General features: G+C 42.4%; 2 protein-coding genes and 1 long non-coding RNA gene across 13 annotated transcripts in view; 1 reads left to right on the top strand and 2 right to left on the bottom strand.

Annotated features, from left to right (window-relative positions):
* Positions 1-19,147, bottom strand: part of INPP4B (inositol polyphosphate-4-phosphatase type II B) — a 322,348-nt gene that overhangs the window by 298,844 nt on the left and 4,357 nt on the right. The window lies entirely within an intron of this gene.
* On the bottom strand, positions 1,290-12,977 carry LOC147653179 (uncharacterized). The gene is made up of 2 exons (XR_015287205.1): positions 9,401-12,977; positions 1,290-2,944 (listed from the first exon to the last, which is right to left on the bottom strand). It is a non-coding gene; the product is annotated as an uncharacterized LOC147653179 (long non-coding RNA).
* On the top strand, positions 10,682-18,786 carry LOC111922248 (uncharacterized). Of its 2 annotated transcripts, none has more exons than XM_086890387.1 (3): positions 10,682-11,012; positions 13,068-13,398; positions 17,853-18,786. In XM_086890387.1, exons 1-2 carry the CDS (start codon positions 10,700-10,702, stop codon positions 13,094-13,096), a joined length of 342 nt encoding a protein of 113 aa, XP_086746513.1. In that variant the 5' UTR covers positions 10,682-10,699; the 3' UTR covers positions 13,097-13,398; positions 17,853-18,786. The 2 variants fall into 2 exon arrangements, 1 of the variants encoding a protein (XP_086746513.1); XR_002860449.2 differs by having other exon boundaries at positions 10,729-10,997.

The raw sequence follows: 19,147 nt of genomic DNA, 5'->3' as shown, positions 1-19,147 counted from the left end.
AGCAGTGCCAGGTCAATTTATCACAGAAGACAGCTGTGTCACCAGCTGCCATCTACCAGAGACCAATGACATTGTTCTAGGACATTTCATACATCTTAAGACATATCAGTAACATTTATGCTATTTACTCTACTGCGAGCATTTAAAATATTAAAAAAGAAGAAAAGGATAGTTTACCTCCTTATATCTGCTTAGTAATAGCCACATTTTACTACAACTGTTTGCTGTACCTGACCAGAGCTGAGGTTGTCTCTTTTTAGGTCTGATACTGTATGGCAGCTGCTTCGCTGTTTTCCTCACATGGCAGGCATCACTCAAGATGATTTTAAAAAATGTTTGGTTCATTTGTTTTGTTTCCATTTAGAAGTCTTCAGGTTAAGTGAAAGGCTAAGTACAGATTTAAGCATGCAGTCTGTATCTATTTAAATATATGTCAAAATTTTGAAATGCTATCATACCAAAATACTTCCATCAAATCCTTTATCCATAGGAAAGGAAACACAAGGAGGCCTAGCTTGAGGTCAGATTTCACAGTTATTAAATGTGCACAGCTGCATTCTCTGCCATTTTATTACATTTCCATGGATGCTGAGAAAACAATGAATACATTTGTCTAGAAATTTGAATATTAAACTACGGGAAGAAAGCTAAATAAAAGTGGTTAAAGAAATACAACAGTAAGTTCTGACTCCTAGATCATTGGTTAGAAAAGTATAATTTGCTTCTTTTTATGTCATCAGAGGACTCAATCCCATAGTACCAATTCTGTCCCTTTCCTTGGTTGGGTCTGCTGAGCTGTGCTTGGAGGGGTGAAAAACACCAGCCCAGCAGTGACTGCTGGCAGATGGACACAGACTCCAGCTCAGCACTGCACCTGGGAGCAGCATGACTTTTGCTGTTGTTACTAAGTTAAGTGTTTCAGTGACAGCATTCAGGAAACTTTATTGGATGACAAGTCATCCAGCAGAACAAACACTGTAGTCCAGGACCAACTGATTACAGAACATTCATCATTCTTCTCTTTCATGTGGTGGAACTTAATACTACCTAGCAGGCTTTGCATGCTCTTCTGCCTGTCTTTTCCTGTCACATTGCTTAATTAAGATTATTTATTCCTGTGTTAGACTGAGAAATTACAATCACATGGAAAAGAGTGACTGGATTTTTTAAATTAATTTTTAAACTATGACTTGCACAAGATTTTTGATAGCCATGCAACTAATCTGCAGGTTACCCAAAATAAATTGCATTTTATTGATAAACTATATCATAATTTCAAAATGTTTTACTTTCTTTTTGAAATTTATTTCTACACAGGCACAGGAATGTTATTGGAAAACAAAGGACTACTTTTGAGATTCAGTTGATGAGGTTTTGTTTGTGCTTTTCTTTAAAAAACAAACAAAAAGTCAACAGCTTTCTGTCATACCCTGAATAAGCTACACTTAAATTTTATAAAGGAAAACAAAGGCAGAAACTAGGGGAAATACAGAACTAGCATCAATCTCCCCGCATCTCTGTCTTTTCTCATTTTTCTGGTCTAAGATTTTCTCAGATTGCCCAACGGTTTGTGCAGTCGATGTGCTTGCAGCTGCCCTCCTCTCACTACACAGACATACAATGAAACATTTAGATTAACTTTGGTACTTTTTATTTTCTTTCCTCAGTGTAAAACAACTACAGTTCACACTTCCATTTTCTTTTCCTCACTGCTGAATTAATAGAATTTGTTAACAGAAAAGCCTGAAAAACTGAGGAAGAAATCCATGTAGGCTGCAGAATTAACCAAGAGGCTGTCACTTTATCTCCAGTGACCCACCTTCTAATCCGTATAAAATATTCTCATCCTAATCCCTCATACCTACCTCCTACTTCAATTATCCCTGGCTGTCATTACAGGAACTACCTAGTCTTTCTTCCTACAAAACTAACTTCCACTATTTCCAACATTAGCATTCTCTAGCAAAACCATCCTGTTCCCAAATCTTTCCCAATTTTCCATCATCTTACCACGTTTGAGGCAGACAGTCCTTAAAATACTCTTAAATAGTTTTATCTATCCCACTATTAAAAAACAAAACTAAACTAAAAAACCAAACAAGCAGAAAAAAACCTCACCTGAAGAACTACAGAGAAGAAAAGAGTGTGGTCAGTTCCACTACAAGAATGAAGAGGAAGAAATATTTCAGTATATGGCAATACATAGTTCTAACCAGATTATTAAGTAATTCCTAATAATAGTGTACTACAACTAAACTGAAGAATAGGAAACTGGGCTGGTGAGCAGTTACTAGCACACAAAAAGTGTCTCTGCACCAGGGACAGAGGCACAGGGGAACCAGAAGAAATCTTGCCAAAAATTCTTCAAAGAAATAATTCAAAATCAAACCATAACTTAAAGCAAGACTTTTAATAAAACCACCAACGTGTTCTGGTTTTAATTATAATGCAGATTTAATACCAAAGACCTTAACTGAGGTTAATTTCTTGATCTGATCTGAACCTTCTGTTCTGGTGAAGTCACCAACTCTGACCAGCGAACTGCCCTGCAGTGAAATTCAGAGCACACATACAAGGAGACAGCTCTTCCACTATGTCCTACTTTCATGAATGAAAAATAGAGCTGCAAAACACCAAGTTCCAGCTCAGAGCAGCACAGAACTGTGCCAATGCAGAGCTTAACGTAATGCTGACAGAGATGACAACTTTCAAGCTTTGTTTTTCCAGATTAAGGTAATTTCAAAATCTAAAAATATGGATGTTAATCTAAATTCTTTCCAACTCAGTGTTTATTTAGTTCCAATGTAATCTAACTTCTGGCAGTCACATACAAAGGAATATTTTATGCCTTATCCCTTAAGCAAAGAGTGATTAAGAAGCACCAAAATTCCAAAGTAACTATGAGAGGTATCTTAGCTATTTCATCTGCAAAAATGACTGTAAGCTATTGTCCTGGGTTGCAGTATATTCTATCACCATCCTCATGTACTGTTGAAACCAGGTGAGGCAGTGCTCCCTGCTTCCCCCCCCCCCCCGGGCTACCTTCTGTTAATGGGCCCATCAATGCCCTGCCCCATGACTCATAGATAACTTCCCCCTGTATTGTCCCCTGTTAATGGGCCCACCACTGCCTTGCTGCATGACTCAGAGATAACTTCCTCCTGGACTGTTTTCTGTTAATGGCTCATCAAGGCCTTATCTCATGACTCACCATCCCATTGTGAGATGCTCCTCCCCGAGGGAGGAGCCAAGCATTCCATACTGGATATAAGCTGAGAATTCGAACACCACAGCAGCCCTTACCTACGGGACTTCCAGAGGACAGGAGCTACTGCTGGACTTTCAGCTGAAGACCAGACCCCCTTTCTTCCAGAGGATCACGCTTCAACAAGACCACCTCATCTGGACGACTACCATCACCCTAACAGGGTTCCAGGCTGTATTCTGACTCTGTCAGTGTTTTTGATATTATTGCATTTATTCTTTTTATCATTTTCCTATTAAATTATAATTCTGACTTGCGATCTCTCACTGGTTTGATTTCAAACTAGTACATATTTTGGCGCCCAACGTGGGGCATTAACCTGAGAGAAAGTCAGAATTGCAATTTCATATTAACAGAAACCTATCCACCATGGTGGTTGGCTTGTCTATATGGGTACTGTATCTTGCTCTCTATATTTTCCCTCACATGGGGAACTACTTGCCTGTTGTATTGCTCCTGTTGAGACCAGGGAATGGTATGAGAATTGCTTTATTGGTTTATTATGCTTATGGCATGATAACCTGTGAGGCAATGAATACCATTCGGAATATATACTCAATTTTGTTTGCTTGTCCTAGTCTGGGCTGCTACATCTGGGACCTTCTCAACAATCGTACCCTGCCCTTGGTGGGAAGAGTGGAGAGTGGTTTCTTCCAGCCTTTCAGGTCAGGCACAGCAGTTTTTAAAAATATTGAGTTCTCTCTGGATGCCAAGGACAGCCTAGTCTTGCTGTTTTGTTTTCTCTGCATGGCCTGCACCATGTACACCATGCTTAGAAACAAAGCACTGTTTGGTGTGGTACAGCGTCTTCTTGAGGAGGAAGAGAAAAGAACCAAGAGCAGAGCAACAGCATCCATGACCACACAGACTGCCACAGAGGAGAAAGGAACCAAGAGCAAAGCCACAGCGTCCGTGTCTACGCAGACTGCCACAGAGGAGAAAGAAACCAAGAGCAAAGCAACAGCATCCGTGTCCACTCAGACTGCCACAGAAGAGAAAGGAACCAAGAGCAAAACAACAGCGTCCATGTCTACGCAGACTACCACAGAGGAGAAAGGAACCAAAAGGGCCATGAGCACCTCCACACAAACAGTCACCGAACCAGAGCAGCCTAAACCGGTAGAAGTTGCCCCCATTCAGAAAAAGAAATCAAAAAGCAAATCAGTCCGCATAGTGACTGATGAGGGTGAGGCAGGACCTTCACACGCAGCGGAGGAGACAGAACCAGAGATTATCACTCGCTCTCTATCCCTAGGTGAGCTGCGTGACCTGCGGAGGGAATTCACCCGCCAGACGAACGAGTCCATCCTAACCTGGCTGCTCCGCATCTGGGACGCTGCAGCAAACGACACCATCCTGGATGGAAGTGAGGCCAGGCAACTGGGATCGCTGTCCCGGGATGTGGTCATTGACCAGGGGATTGGGAGAACCCAAGAAACTCTCAGCCTCTGGAGGCGACTGCTGACAAGTGTAAAGGACAGATACCTCTGCAAAGAAGACCTCCAGGTGCACCAGGGAAAATGGAGCACAATGGAACAGGGTATCCGATGCCTGAGGGAGTTGGCTGTGCTAGAGATCATTTTTGCAGAAGATGAGAGATTTCCTAAGAGCCCAGATGGTGTCCAGTGCACGTCACAGATGTGGCTGAGATTTGCACGGCTTGGACCAGAGATGTACTCCCGTTACCTGGCAACACTGCAATGGAGGGAAGGTGAGGACAGGGTGGGTGTCCTGGCCAATAAACTAAGAATCTACGAGGACACTGTCACTGCCCCGTTTCGCACCCATGTCTCATCTGTGGAAACAAGGCTGGCTGAGCAAGTCCGGAGCTTGATTGAAGAGGGCCATCAGAAACTAAAAAAGGAACTTAAGGAAGAAATTTACCACGTCTCCCCAGAACCAACAAGAGTCTCTGCTATTAGGAGTAGGCATTCCCCAGCCAGGGAGAAAGGATACACTCCACGAGGTAACCTCTGGTTTTTTCTCCAGGAGCATGGAGAAGACATGAGGAAGTGGGATGGAAAACCCACCTCCTCCTTAGCAGCCCGGGTACGTGAACTAAAAAGAGGGACAACTACCACAAGGAGCTCATCTAGAGCCAGCGCCGCTCCGGTCTCTCGTGGCCAGAACATCAGAAGGTATAGAAATGATGATATGAGTGATCCTCTTGAAGGGACATCAAGAGCATATTCACCGGAGGAGAGCAACGTGCACCATGACCAGGATTAGAGGGTCCCTGCCTCTAGCCAGGTAGAGGAGAGGGACAACCGGATCTATTGGACAGTGTGGATCCGATGGCCTGGCACATCTGACCCACAAAGATATACGGCTTTGGTTGATACCGGCGCTCAATGCACTCTAATGCCATCAAGGTATGTGGGAGCGGAACCCATTTCTATTTCTGGGGTGACAGGGGGATCCCAGGAGCTCACGGTACTGGAAGCTGAAGTGAGTTTAACTGGGAATGAGTGGCAGAAACACCCCATCGTGACTGGTCCAGAGGCCCCATGCATCCTCGGCATAGATTACCTCAGGAACGGGTACTTCAAAGACCCAAAAGGTTATCGCTGGGCTTTTGGGATAGCTGCTCTAGAGACAGAAGGCATCAGACAACTGAGTACCTTGCCTGGTCTCTCAGACAACCCTTCTGCTGTGGGACTACTGAGAGTTGAAGAACAACAGGTACCAATTGCCAGAGCAACAGTGCACCGTCGGCAATACCGCACCGACAGAGACTCTGTGGTCCCCATCCATACGATGATTCGTGAGCTGGAGAGCCAAGGGGTGGTCAGCAAGGCTCGTTCACCCTTTAACAGCCCCATATGGCCAGTGCGTAAGTCCAGTGGAGAATGGAGACTGACGGTGGATTACCGTGGACTGAATGAAGTCACGCCACCACTGAGTGCAGCCATACCAGACATGCTGGAGCTTCAGTATGAGCTGGAATCCAAGGCAGCAAAGTGGTACGCGACCATTGATATTGCAAATGCGTTTTTCTCCATTCCTCTGGCAGCAGAGTGCAGGCCTCAGTTTGCCTTCACCTGGAGGGGTGTGCAGTATACCTGGAACCGATTGCCCCAGGGGTGGAAGCACAGTCCTACTATCTGCCATGGACTGATCCAGACTGTGCTAGAAAAGGGTGAGGCTCCAGAACACCTGCAGTACATTGATGACATCATTGTGTGGGGGAACACGGCAGCAGAAGTATTTGAGAAGGGACAGAAGATCATCCAGATTCTCCTGAAGGCTGGTTTTGCCATCAAGAGGAGCAAAGTCAAGGGACCTGCCCGGGAGATCCAGTTCCTGGGGGTAAAGTGGCAAGATGGACGGCGTCAGATTCCCACTGAAGTCATCAATAAGATCACTGCGATGTCTCCACCGACCAACAAGAAGGAAACACAAGCTTTCCTAGGTGCCATAGGCTTTTGGAGAATGCACATTCCTGAATATAGCCAGATTGTGAGCCCTCTCTACCTGGTTACCCGCAAGAAGAACAATTTCCATTGGGGCCCTGAACAGCAACAAGCTTTCGCCCAGATCAAGCAGGAAATCGCTCATGCGGTAGCCCTTGGTCCAGTCAGAACGGGGCCAGAAGTGAAAAACGTGCTCTACTCTGCAGCCGGGAACAATGGTCTGTCCTGGAGCCTTTGGCAGAAGGTGCCTGGTGAGACTCGGGGTCGACCACTGGGATTCTGGAGCCGAAGCTACAGAGGATCCGAGGCCAACTACACCCCAACAGAGAAGGAAATTTTGGCCGCCTATGAAGGAGTCCAAGCTGCCTCAGAGGTCATTGGTACTGAAGCGCAGCTGCTTCTGGCACCCCGACTGCCGGTGCTGGGGTGGATGTTCAAGGGAAAGATTCCTTCCACGCATCATGCCACCGATGCTACTTGGAGCAAATGGATTGCCCTCATTACACAGCGTGCCCGTATTGGAAACCTGAACCGCCCTGGGATTCTGGAAATTATAACAAACTGGCCTGAAGGTGAGACTTTTGGATTATCTTCTGAAGAAGAGGAGCAAGTGACACGTGCTGAGGAAGCCCCACCATATAATGAGCTACCGGAGAGTGAAAGACGATATGCCCTCTTCACCGATGGTTCCTGCCGAATTGTAAGCACTAACCGGAAATGGAAAGCTGCTGTATGGAGCCCCACACGACGAGTTGCACAAGCTACCGAGGGAGAGGGTGGATCGAGTCAGGTCGCAGAACTTAAAGCTGTCCAGCTGGCTTTAGATATTGCTGAAAGAGAGAAGTGGCCGAGGCTCTATCTCTACACTGACTCCTGGATGGTAGCTAATGCTCTGTGGGGATGGCTGGATCGCTGGAGAAAAGCCAACTGGCAGCGCAGAGGGAAACCCATCTGGGCCGCTGAGATTTGGCAGGACATCGCCGCTCGGGTGGAGAAGCTGATCGTGAAGGTTCGACACGTGGATGCTCATGTACCCAAAAGTCGGGCTAATGAAGAGCACCGTAACAATGAGCAGGTGGATCGAGCGGCCAAGGTGAAAATATCACAGGTGGATCTGGACTGGCAGCACAAGGGAGAATTATTTTTAGCTCGTTGGGCCCATGATGCCTCTGGTCATCAGGGACGAGATGCAACGTACCGATGGGCTCGTGAGCGAGGGGTGGACCTTACTATGGACAGCATCTCACAGGTTATCCACAACTGCGAGACCTGCGCTGCAATCAAACAGGCCAAGCGGGTGAAGCCTCTGTGGTACGGTGGAAGATGGTCCAAGTACAGGTATGGGGAAGCCTGGCAAATTGACTACATCACCCTTCCCCAAACCCGCCAAGGCAAGCGCTACGTGTTGACCATGGTGGAAGCAACCACTGGATGGCTGGAGACATACCCTGTGCCTCATGCTACTGCCCGGAACACCATCTTGGGCCTGGAAAAGCAAGTCCTTTAGAGACATGGCACCCCTGAGAGAATCGAGTCAGACAACGGGACGCATTTCAAGAACAGCCTCGTAAGTACTTGGGCCAGAGAACATGGAATTGAATGGATCTATCATATCCCTTATCATGCACCAGCTGCTGGGAAAGTTGAACGGTGCAATGGACTACTCAAGACTACCCTAAAAGCACTTGGTGGAGGAACCTTCAAAAATTGGGAAGTGAACTTAGCAAAGGCCACCTGGATGGTTAACACCAGAGGATCCATCAATCGAGCTGGTCCTGCCCAGTCTGAACCCTTGCACACGGTGGATGGAGATAAAGTCCCTGTGGTACACATGAGAGGTATGTTAGGAAAGACTGTTTGGATTAATCCCACCTCAGGCAAGAGCAAACCTATCCGTGGGATTGTCTTCGCTCAAGGACCTGGTTGCACTTGGTGGGTAATGCGGAAAGATGAGGAAACCCGATGTGTGCCACAAGGAGACCTCATTTTAAGTGAGAACTGTGTGTAAGGTTCCATTGTATATATATATATATATATGTGTGTGTGTGTGTGTGGAGTTTAAGGAAGGTACTGATTTGGAATTATGTAGATGGTAATAGAATAAGGGGTGGATTATGTCCTGGGTTGCAGTATATTCTATCACCATCCTCATGTACTGTTGAAACCAGGTGAGGCAGTGCTCCCTGCTTCCCCCCCCCCCCCCGGGCTACCTTCTGTTAATGGGCCCATCAATGCCCTGCCCCATGACTCATAGATAACTTCCCCCTGTATTGTCCCCTGTTAATGGGCCCACCACTGCCTTGCTGCATGACTCAGAGATAACTTCCTCCTGGACTGTTTTCTGTTAATGGCTCATCAAGGCCTTATCTCATGACTCACCATCCCATTGTGAGATGCTCCTCCCCGAGGGAGGAGCCAAGCATTCCATACTGGATATAAGCTGAGAATTCGAACACCACAGCAGCCCTTACCTACGGGACTTCCAGAGGACAGGAGCTACTGCTGGACTTTCAGCTGAAGACCAGACCCCCTTTCTTCCAGAGGATCACGCTTCAACAAGACCACCTCATCTGGACGACTACCATCACCCTAACAGGGTTCCAGGCTGTATTCTGACTCTGTCAGTGTTTTTGATATTATTGCATTTATTCTTTTTATCATTTTCCTATTAAATTATAATTCTGACTTGCGATCTCTCACTGGTTTGATTTCAAACTAGTACAGCTATTTCTTACGACATTGAATTAAATATTCATTTTCCTTAATGTTACTCTTAACATTAAGAATCCTCACATGTTAAATATTAAATCCACAACTAAAAGTAAGATTGGAAAATTACTTGCAAAAAACTCTTAGAGAACTATGCCCTATAATAATATGAATTTGAATTCAGTTGCTATTATCAGTAATCACTGTCTCACTGAGCTAGAAGCTGATACTCTAACTCAAAACATTTCCAAACTAATGTCCGAGAGTGGTGTGGTTTTAGCACTAGCTAAAAATCACTAGAATACTTACTCATTTCTTGCTGTGAGATATGGATTAGGAGAAGAGCAAAACAGACTTAAAACTTAAAAGGAATAAAGTTTATTAATAGAACTACAAGAATAAGAAACCATAATAAAACCTCCAGAAACCCTTCCTCCCTACCACTCAACCTTTTTCCTTGCCCAGCTGACAACATAGACACAAAACTTGAGATGTTAAAGCAGTACCAACTATACAATAGTCTTTTCATCAGTCTTGGTAGAGAGAGGAGTTCTCCCTTGTCATTCCATGGAGAGTTGTCCACAAAAAACTATTTTCTTGTGGCTTTTCATTCCCATGATTGGCAGCCGCCCAGGAAAAACTCTGCCATCACATTCTCCTCCCAGTTTCACACTACTCAGAGGTGTATTCATGGGCCATGAACTTAAGGGGTATTATTTTAAAGATGAGTTATTTAAAGGCAAAGGTTCTCTTCAATCTGTTTCTATGATAGATAATCTCTGGGAACAGAGGTTTTCTCCTTTTCTCCCTGGAGGCCAAGGGTCTTCATCAACTCTCACTTCTCTCTCTCTGTTCCAGCATCTCATGTGATCACAGCTACTCCACCATTTGCTTAGCTCATCAATGGACACCTTTGCTCAGATTCACAGTTTGAATAGTTCATTCTCCCCTAATACTCTTTTCATTAATTAAAGGAGTTATTCAGAATATTATTGTCCATCTCCATGGGCTTACCAAAAGAATATTTCAGCTTATTAAAATATCTCCTCATTCTCCTTCCATCTGAGGCTTGACTTCCTTCCTCTTACTGACGTTGATGTTTCATGTTGTCTCTTTACATGTTGATTGCTCCCACTTTCCTCTCTCTGGAAAGGGAATTAAGTTTTCAGGTCTCATCTGTGTAGTGAAAAGGTTAAAATCTGGCCCAAGCTACAGCAGGTATTCATGGTGTCAGATTTCAGGCGTCTCTCTCAGCCCAGCAGCCGAAGACAAGCAGCAACCAGTTCTCAGCTTAGAGCCATCTGTGCTGGCCATGGTGGGGACTGGCAAGTGTCAACAGCTGTCCAGGGCCCCCCTGGGCAAAGCTTCAGCCACCCCGCTGGAATCAGACCCGGAAGGCTTCCCGGGCCCCACAGCAGAGCCAGGCCCTGTTCTGGGGCCGGAGGAATCCCCACAGTCTCCACTCCCCTCCCGGGAGCCACGGCAGGACGAGCCCAGCCCTTGCTGGGCCTCACAGGCCGTGGGGAAAGGGGCCAGCCACACTACAGCTCCGATACCTTTCCAGGCCGGAAACCAAGAGAGCCAGAAGCTCCCGGGCTTAGGTTTAAAAAGTGGTATTCACAAAGGTGATTTTACTTTTCAGTGGTGAAAAATGCTGTCAGTTCTCAGAAATGGTCACCTATTGGCCGGGTCTCAAGCAGAGAAGAAATTCCCAGCAGCTCTCTCAGAGGAGTCACTTCCGTGGATGTTTTCTATTTTTTTTTTCATAAATGCCAAATCATCACAGAGAGGCATAAGGTAGTTCAACTGTACACAACAGGAAAAATGTTCTCTCTTTATAAGCACAGCAGCAGAAGCTTCTATAAGAATACTTATTTCTGCCTTTTGGTTTGACAGGTACCTCTGGCCACCACCTGTTTTTTCCCTTGCTACCATTTTGGCACAATTTTATATAGGTTCATTTGCACAAGAGCACTCAGTTCTAGGCTTTTCCCCTTCAACTTCAGTAATATGACTGATGCATGTACATAGGCCAGTAAGAATGGCAGTAATTTATGAAGTAATGATGATATTCTCAAATACCATATTCTGTAACAATTTAGCATACCAAGTACAAATAAAAATGTTCCTGAAAACTGAAGGTGGAAAGTATTATATTGATTAATTCTGAATCTATAGGTTGACATTGATTTTAAAGTTTTAGATTTGACAGCTCAAGGTACAACACAGTCACACAAACACCTATCTTTACTTGAGCCATTAAGTGCTTCCCTGGGCAATCTAACCCAGAAATTTCTATTTTCCTATGCTTCCCATGTGCTAATGAGATGTTAAGCTGGTAATGCTGCGGCCACTATGGCTCGATTACAGACAAGGCAAAGCTTGCAAACCAGGAGAGCATCCACACTACCATAGGCTGCAAAACCTGTGCAAACAGAGTTCACTTCATTGCATACAATGATCACAGAATCACAGAAAGGTTTGGGTTAGAAATGACCTCAAAGATCATCTCCTTCCAACCTCCCTGCCATGTACAGGAATACCTTCCTTTAGAAGTAGCTTGGAGTGGCTCAAAGTACCATGCAATCTGGCCTTGAAAACCTGCAGGGATGGAGCATCCACAGATTTTCTGGGCAACCTATTCCAGCATCTCACCATCCTCACCATAAGGATTTTTTTCCTAATGTCTAATCTACACCTGCCCACTGTCAGTGTTAACTCACTCCTCCTTGTCCTGCTACTCCATGCCCCAAGGGTCCCTCTCCAGCTCTCTTGCACCACCTTCAGGTTGCTGCAAAGGTCTCTCTGGTAGCCTTCTCTTCTCCAGTTTGAACAACCCCACCTTTCTCAGCCTGTCTTCATAGGAGAGGTGCTCCAGCCCTCTGACCATCTTTGTGGCCTCCACTGGACTTGTTCCAGCAGGTTCACATCCTTCTTATGCTGAGACCCCAGAGCTGATGCAGCACTGCAGGCAGAGTCTCACCAGAGCAGAGCAGCAGAATCCCTTCCTTTGACCTCCTGCCCACTGTGCAATGGATGCAGCCAGAGTGTGGTTGTCTTCCTCTGTGTCCTTCTCTCTGCCCTAAGGATATTCCAATAAACTGAAAAAAAATGCAATTCCTGCTACACATCTCATTTTCCCCCTTACTTAGAAGTGAAAAACCAGCAAAAAATATATTTTAAACTCACAAATTTTGAACCCCATGCTGTTTGTACATTCTTAAAGCAAAGCCAGAGAAAGTTTAGAAAGTTTCTAAAATGTTGCATTTATAGACAAAGTGTTAGTTTCTGTAGAAAAACGAACAGATTTTCAATATTTTTCTTTGGTAAATGGGTTAACTAAATTAGAATTTGGGGGTTGGCGCTTTTTTTTTTGTCACTGCTTTTAATTAAGTTGGTTCCTTGCCTGGAGCAGACAGACTTGTTTACCCACAATGGCCATGAAATTCCCTGTGCTTGATGGTTTAATTATCTCCTCATTGCCTGGTAATTCTTTTAAGGCTTTTTTTATTTATTTTTTTTCAGTGTGGCACAGCAGACAAGAAGAATCATCTGTCTTCCTCTGTTCAATCTTATGAACTTACTTACACGGTCCCTTCACATAGGACAACTTTTGAGTTGATGGTTTAAGGCAGTGTCTATTCTTAAAATAGTATAAATTGTTTTGTTTTCTTTTTCAGTTACCTGCGCCACTGCAGTCCATGCATGACCTGTACAAGCACCTGCTGCCTAGAGTCCTTACAGGATCTGAATTTTGTTTATTTGTTTGGTTGCATCACCTGTCAGATGCAGAAAATTCTACTGAGAAGAGCACGGCAAGTTCCATGCACCTCCCACCTCAACACTGTCTGATTCTGTTAGTGGTCTGGCTGTGATGAGAACTAGGTCTGAAAGCTATGAATATCCTTCACTGGGCTAGAATAGGAGCAACACTATTTGGACAGAAATAGAACAAGCTGAAAGATAACCATCCATGAAGAAAAAGGAAAATCCAGTATTGCTGACAAGTGGGTGAGTTGGCTATAGTATGACAGAGACTTCACAAGTTTTTGACACTAACAAACTTTGACACTTCTCATTGAGCTCCAAAAAAACAACTATATGCACCTTTCATTAAAAAACAAAACCCAGATTTCACAATAGTATGTAAGAATAGAATATACTGTAGTCTAAAGAGGCAGCCAGCTTATCTCCTCATAGACACAGAAATTCTCTAAACACAAACAGGAACAAAACAAACTTTCAGGTAAGATGGAAAGTAACCTAGCACACAAAGACTTATCTTCATTGTTAAAGATTCAGGAAAGCTGCAGCACTGAGACTGGTTATGACATAGTCCCTCTTTTCCCAGCTGGTAGGCAAACTTCTCTTAGCCCCGATGTTCCTATGGTTTCCCAGAGGTGCCCTGTTCTGCAGACACTAGCTGCCCTCCAGTTCCTCATTGCCATTCAATAGAGGCACATCTTACCTTGCCTGTTCAAGTCTGACCCTCAGCCCAATGAGTGTTTTCAAGATGAGGCCTACACTTCCTACCAAAATACCAGCACACCTTCGTTTCCCTTACTGTTTTGCCCCTTCTGTGCATTTCCAGAATCAACATATGAGAGGCTAAATTACTGCTAAGTTTTAATATTTCATTTTTAAGTTAAGATTTTATTTATTTTTAAGAAATAAAACTCGAAATCTTCCAAAGTGCTTCCTTGAGCTGCAGCAAACCTACAGCACTGCAAATGGGGTCAGAACCTGCTCCCATCACTTAGGGGAGGTGAGAGATGTGTGACATTGCTGACTACATAACAAAGGCTCCTTTGAATTATTTACTACAGCAGAACTAACAAACCATCTGGGTGTAAAGCTGCATCACTGTTCCAAATACAGAAATGAAAAACTAGGGTCAAAACTGACAGGCTAGTATTGTCTTTTAAAATTGTTTTAAAATAGATCTTCCTGCATTTCATAGATCAATTTCCAAAGAAATATTTCTACCTTAACCTTCAAACTTTAGTGGGAGACATTGCTCTTCCAGAACACAAAAACAGATTCTCAAAGCCGACATTTTTCAGAACTTAGGAAGCATCTGCCAAGAGAAATTCCCACAGACATAGGCTAGGTCTTCATCCATATTTTATTTAAAATAGGGAAAATATTTTATGTTTATGTTTTACAGTGTTTTGGCCCTCCCCCCACACCCCATCTGGAACAGTTCATGAGGATAAAGGTAGCTTTTCTTTCTCTAAAAGGGTAAAAAAAGCCTTCCCCAAAAAAAAGAGAAGCCATAAACATCAGATCTCTGCTTCAGGTAAAATTCATAAGCATATAATTATTTTAACATACCAAAATAGATTGTTAAGGTAATTTCAGAGACTGAAAATGAGTAATCATCATTTTTCTTTTGAAAAAGAGTACAATTTCTCTATATTTTACTCTTGATATAAATCTTAATAAATATTCATAGATAACTCTAGGACACCTCATTAACAAGCTGTTCAACAAGTAGAGCAAGTGCTGAATTAGGTGTTTAAAATAATTGTTATAAATGTATCTTCTCAGAGTAACATGGAAACAATTGTAGCATGTTTTCTTGTGAAATATCAGATTTATATAAATATGGTAGCCAATAAATGCTGGACAAAGGCTCCAAGGTTTGGTTCTAGAAAAAACAACTAGAGAACTCCAGATGGGTGGACTTTCTTTTGTTTCCACTGCTCAGGTAAGAAGTGACTTGTTCCCAGAACCTCTGAAGACTATTTGCTTTGCTTAAACTGGGGTTCACCACTTTGCTTCCCAGATCAGCATCAGTAATTCCTTCAGTGTTCATCCATGGGTTATAAAACACAGCCCATACTGGACCAAAGGATTTCATTTTCCTTATAATCATCATTGGAGGTGAGATCTTTGGACATCAGATCAGACAGGTTATTTCTGCAATACCTTTTATACAGGTCTAAAATAAGCTATCATTTAATCTTGCTTCAGTGTCTCTATTCCTTTCACCCTGTGACTCAGTCAGTGACTTTTCACATTCTACTTTTGTCAGAGATCTGCTCTGTCAGGTTCCCACACATCTTTAGATCAATCTTCAGCTGCAAATTGTAGGACAACTGCTATTAACATTAATATGGGCATCCACAATCCTTTTTTGATAAACTGGTGCTTAGCATTCTTTTACTTTTGTGGAAGATTACCACAGTTTGCCATTCCATTAACACCAGTCAAAACAAACAAACAAAAACAGCTATGAATGCTGAACCAAAACAATCCATACTGAGACATAGTATCTCAATTTACTGCTGGAGTTCAAGCAACAACTAAGATTCAGAGCTGCCAAGGAGAATTTATGCCAGGTTTCCTTTGCTGAAACTATGAATGATAAAAGTTAAGGCTGAACTTTCCAAAGACTACATGAACATAGAGGGTCACTACTTACAGTGCCCCTCTAGGACCCATACATAGATTCAGTGAGTCTGTAAGCACAGGTTTACTTTACTTATCTACATTTTCTGCTGGTAAATCTTTCACATTATCTTCAAAACACTGATGTGACAGATATCAATGGTACTGAACATTTTCTTCTGTGAAAAGCATAATAGTATGAACAAAGAGCAAGGAGGGGGAAGTGTTTCCTCACCAAATACTCCCACTACTTCATATTTCTTTTGTGTCTTCTGCTTAGAAGAAGTCATTATCAAAAGTTGGGACTTTATAAGATATTCCTTCCTAAAACATATTCAGCATATCCTGACTTTTACCTTCTGTATGTACAGTCTTCTTCATTTACCATCAGATTAATTACTGATCAACTTTAGTGCAAGGTACTAAATATATTTCCATGTATATTTTGACAGCCTAAATTCATTTAATAACCTCAGCATGCGGACAGCTTGGCTTTTTGCAGTACATAGTTGCAAAGAAGCTATTGTGACCAGACGTTTCATTTTTGTCAGAGAGAAAATCCAATTTATAAAAATGTAAAGCTTTCACAGTGTTACATCAAACTGCTTTCTCATTTCACTTGCAAATACATAATAAAGCAGTTCAGGAGCTCTGCACACAACCTTTACAGGCTGGGTCCTCTGATCCCTCTTGCTTTTTATGCTTTAATAGGGAAATTTATCTCTAGGCTATCGCATCTTGGTGGCACAGAAACTGATTTAAAGGTTCCTGTAAATGTTATTTTCTCCACTCCGGGCAGAATTTTTGTATCATCAGGCATTGCTCAAGGAAAACTTTGAAAGGACTGCAAACTTTACTAACAAAGGATGTACTTTGCTCACAGACAACTCTCCCAACTCCCACTGTCACTTAAGCTCCCTTGCAACTCTTGAAGAACAATGAAGATACATTTGAGCTTTTTAAGACTCACACATCCTGCCATTTCTAAGAAGACTTTTATCCACAGCAACTCGGGGTGGGGGAATATATATATATATGTGTGTGTGTGTGTGTGTGTGTGTGTGTGTGTGTGTGTGTGTGTATAAGTTCACACACATACACATTCTCTGAGTGAAAGATAGTAGACTCATGCAATGACATCAGATTATGTACAATTCCAGTATTTTTATTTTAAAAACAATATATGCATACCAGATCATCATAGATAAATTATAAATGGCTATAATACAGGTATAAAATGTTAAAATGAAGTCTCACCCATCATTGTTTCATCAGTTGACAGCTTCTGTCCTACAGGTAAAAATATACATCTTACATAACCTTTTCAACAATGTGTGGTTTTCCTAACCAATAACTAACTACAAACACAAGCCAGCTAACCACAATAAAAGTGCAGACAGAATTTTCAGTATACCAGCTCTCTTACAGTAAGTGCCCAAACACATTCCCTGACTCAAACAAGGTAAAGTCAAGAAAAATTAAGACCATGAAATATAAGTGACCTCATATCTAAGAGGAGACTATGCAGTAAAAACACTCTTATCTACAAAATGAGGCATAAATGTGGCAGCTTCTATTGGGCTCATAAAGAATTCCAAATGTTTTTATTCTTCATGTTTTACATTCTTACCTAGTGTAGGCTATATTTATACATTCCAAGCTTCATACTGTTGTCACCTGTGGTATTCAAAACCAAAACAACTTCCATAAAACAGCAGTCATCACTTTTATTTGTCTTACCTGGAAACTATCAGTTCCTAGCAGAAAATGTTGATGTTGGCTAGCTGAAACAAAATAGCAGAACTTAAAGTAATATGATACTGACAGCAGGAAAGACAAAAAAAAATTCCTAGTGTTAAAAATATATAATTCATAACTGTTGTGACTCTGGCTAAACAATTATCAAATACGAATCATTTGTAAAAATGTTAATGTAGATTCACTGAGTGAAAGTTAATGCAAGTTAAGCATCTGTGCTTGTACAGAAATTATAGAACAAATTGAACAATATTTCTCAATTGCAAGTCTAAACTGAGAACACTTACTTCAATATTTACTTTCTCTTTCACCAGGTGTTTCTCCCTCATTTACATCCTCTGTCTTTATTGCAAGTTTCAATGGCTGGGCCAGCATCTGATGATCCTGGTTACAGTGCTCCTGTGGAAAGAGCTGCTGTGCAAGACTGAAGGGGAGTTTGCTTTACAATCCACTTTCCACACAGAGGCAACATTGGGAATTCTCATTTCCAGCTAACCTAGAAAGGCTATGCCCCATGGCCGTTCTACAAAAGCCACCCAAGTTCTGTGTCATGACAGGCAGTAATACAGAAATTACAAATACAGCAGAGCTATATAGCTGCCTTTTGAAGGGGGAAAAAAAAATACCCAACCCACACTCTTACTAGGATAAAGCAAAAAGGCACTTCTCAGACACTACAACTTCTAGATTATTGACTTGAACAATTAAAGATCTTCTTACCAATTGAAAGCATATTTTTAAAACTAGAAAAGTAGCAGACTGACATTACTACGAATGCAGTATCTCATACTCCATGTACCAAACCCTGCTCTCATTTACAGAATAAAATGGAATAACCCACTAAAGACATTATTCCAAAATTTTATTTCTATAGCAGAGAAAGTTATTTCATCTTAGAAAACTCAGTTTTACTGACAGCTGTCTTCTTTAGCCACTTACACAAACACAAAACAAACAGAACTTGTTACTGCTGCTACAGAAACACCATACAACACCAGAGCTGAAGCATTCTTAATGCTCCATTTGCACAAATATGCACAAGACACCAAACCACATTTAACACCTAGATTTTACACCCACTTGCATGTTTCTGAGCCATTTTCATTACAGAAATGTGCACTCTAGGTTTCGTGCATCTTACTAGCATTTGTATAATATGCTAAGATCACGCTTGATGACTAAACAAACAATACACAAACTTGATGGTACACGAACAGCTGTGAAAATACAATAAAATCTTTTTCCCCACATTACTTTCTTCCTCTTAATTGTCCATTACATATCCACCTCTTACAGTCATGTTAAAACACAGGGTCTTCCTAGTGCCTCATATTAAGAGATTTCAGTCTATTTGCCAAAATAGTGTTTTTGCAGCAAGAAACTATGACTGGCAAGAGTACGGGTAACAGAATGAAAGAAATTGAATGAAAGATACAAAGGAAAGTGGTTTAGTTATTTATATATGTTAAGAGAAAGCTCTCCCCAGACTGACTTTACTGCCCTATTTGGGATAAATTTCCACTGGGGTCACAGGGTGAAATTTCACAGAAACAGGATACAAAACAGAACACAGGACATCCATCAAAAAAGCACAGATGGATTTGATTTT

This window comes from Cyanistes caeruleus, chromosome 5 (assembly GCF_971803275.1).
Source record: "Cyanistes caeruleus chromosome 5, bCyaCae1.hap1.1, whole genome shotgun sequence".
Taxonomy (NCBI): Eukaryota; Metazoa; Chordata; class Aves; order Passeriformes; family Paridae; genus Cyanistes; species Cyanistes caeruleus.
Note: the sequence above shows the minus strand (reverse complement) of the source record. Positions and strands in the feature narration are given on the sequence as shown.

Excerpts from the sequence above, each read along its gene's own strand:
- LOC111922248 (XM_086890387.1), top strand. The coding sequence starts at position 10,700 with ATGGTGGGGACTGGCAAGTGTCAACAGCTGTCCAGGGCCCCCCTGGGC. Across the intron at positions 11,013-13,067 it reads AAAAAGTGGTATTCACAAAG|TTACCTGCGCCACTGCAGTC; the intron begins GTGATTTTACTT and ends TTTCTTTTTCAG.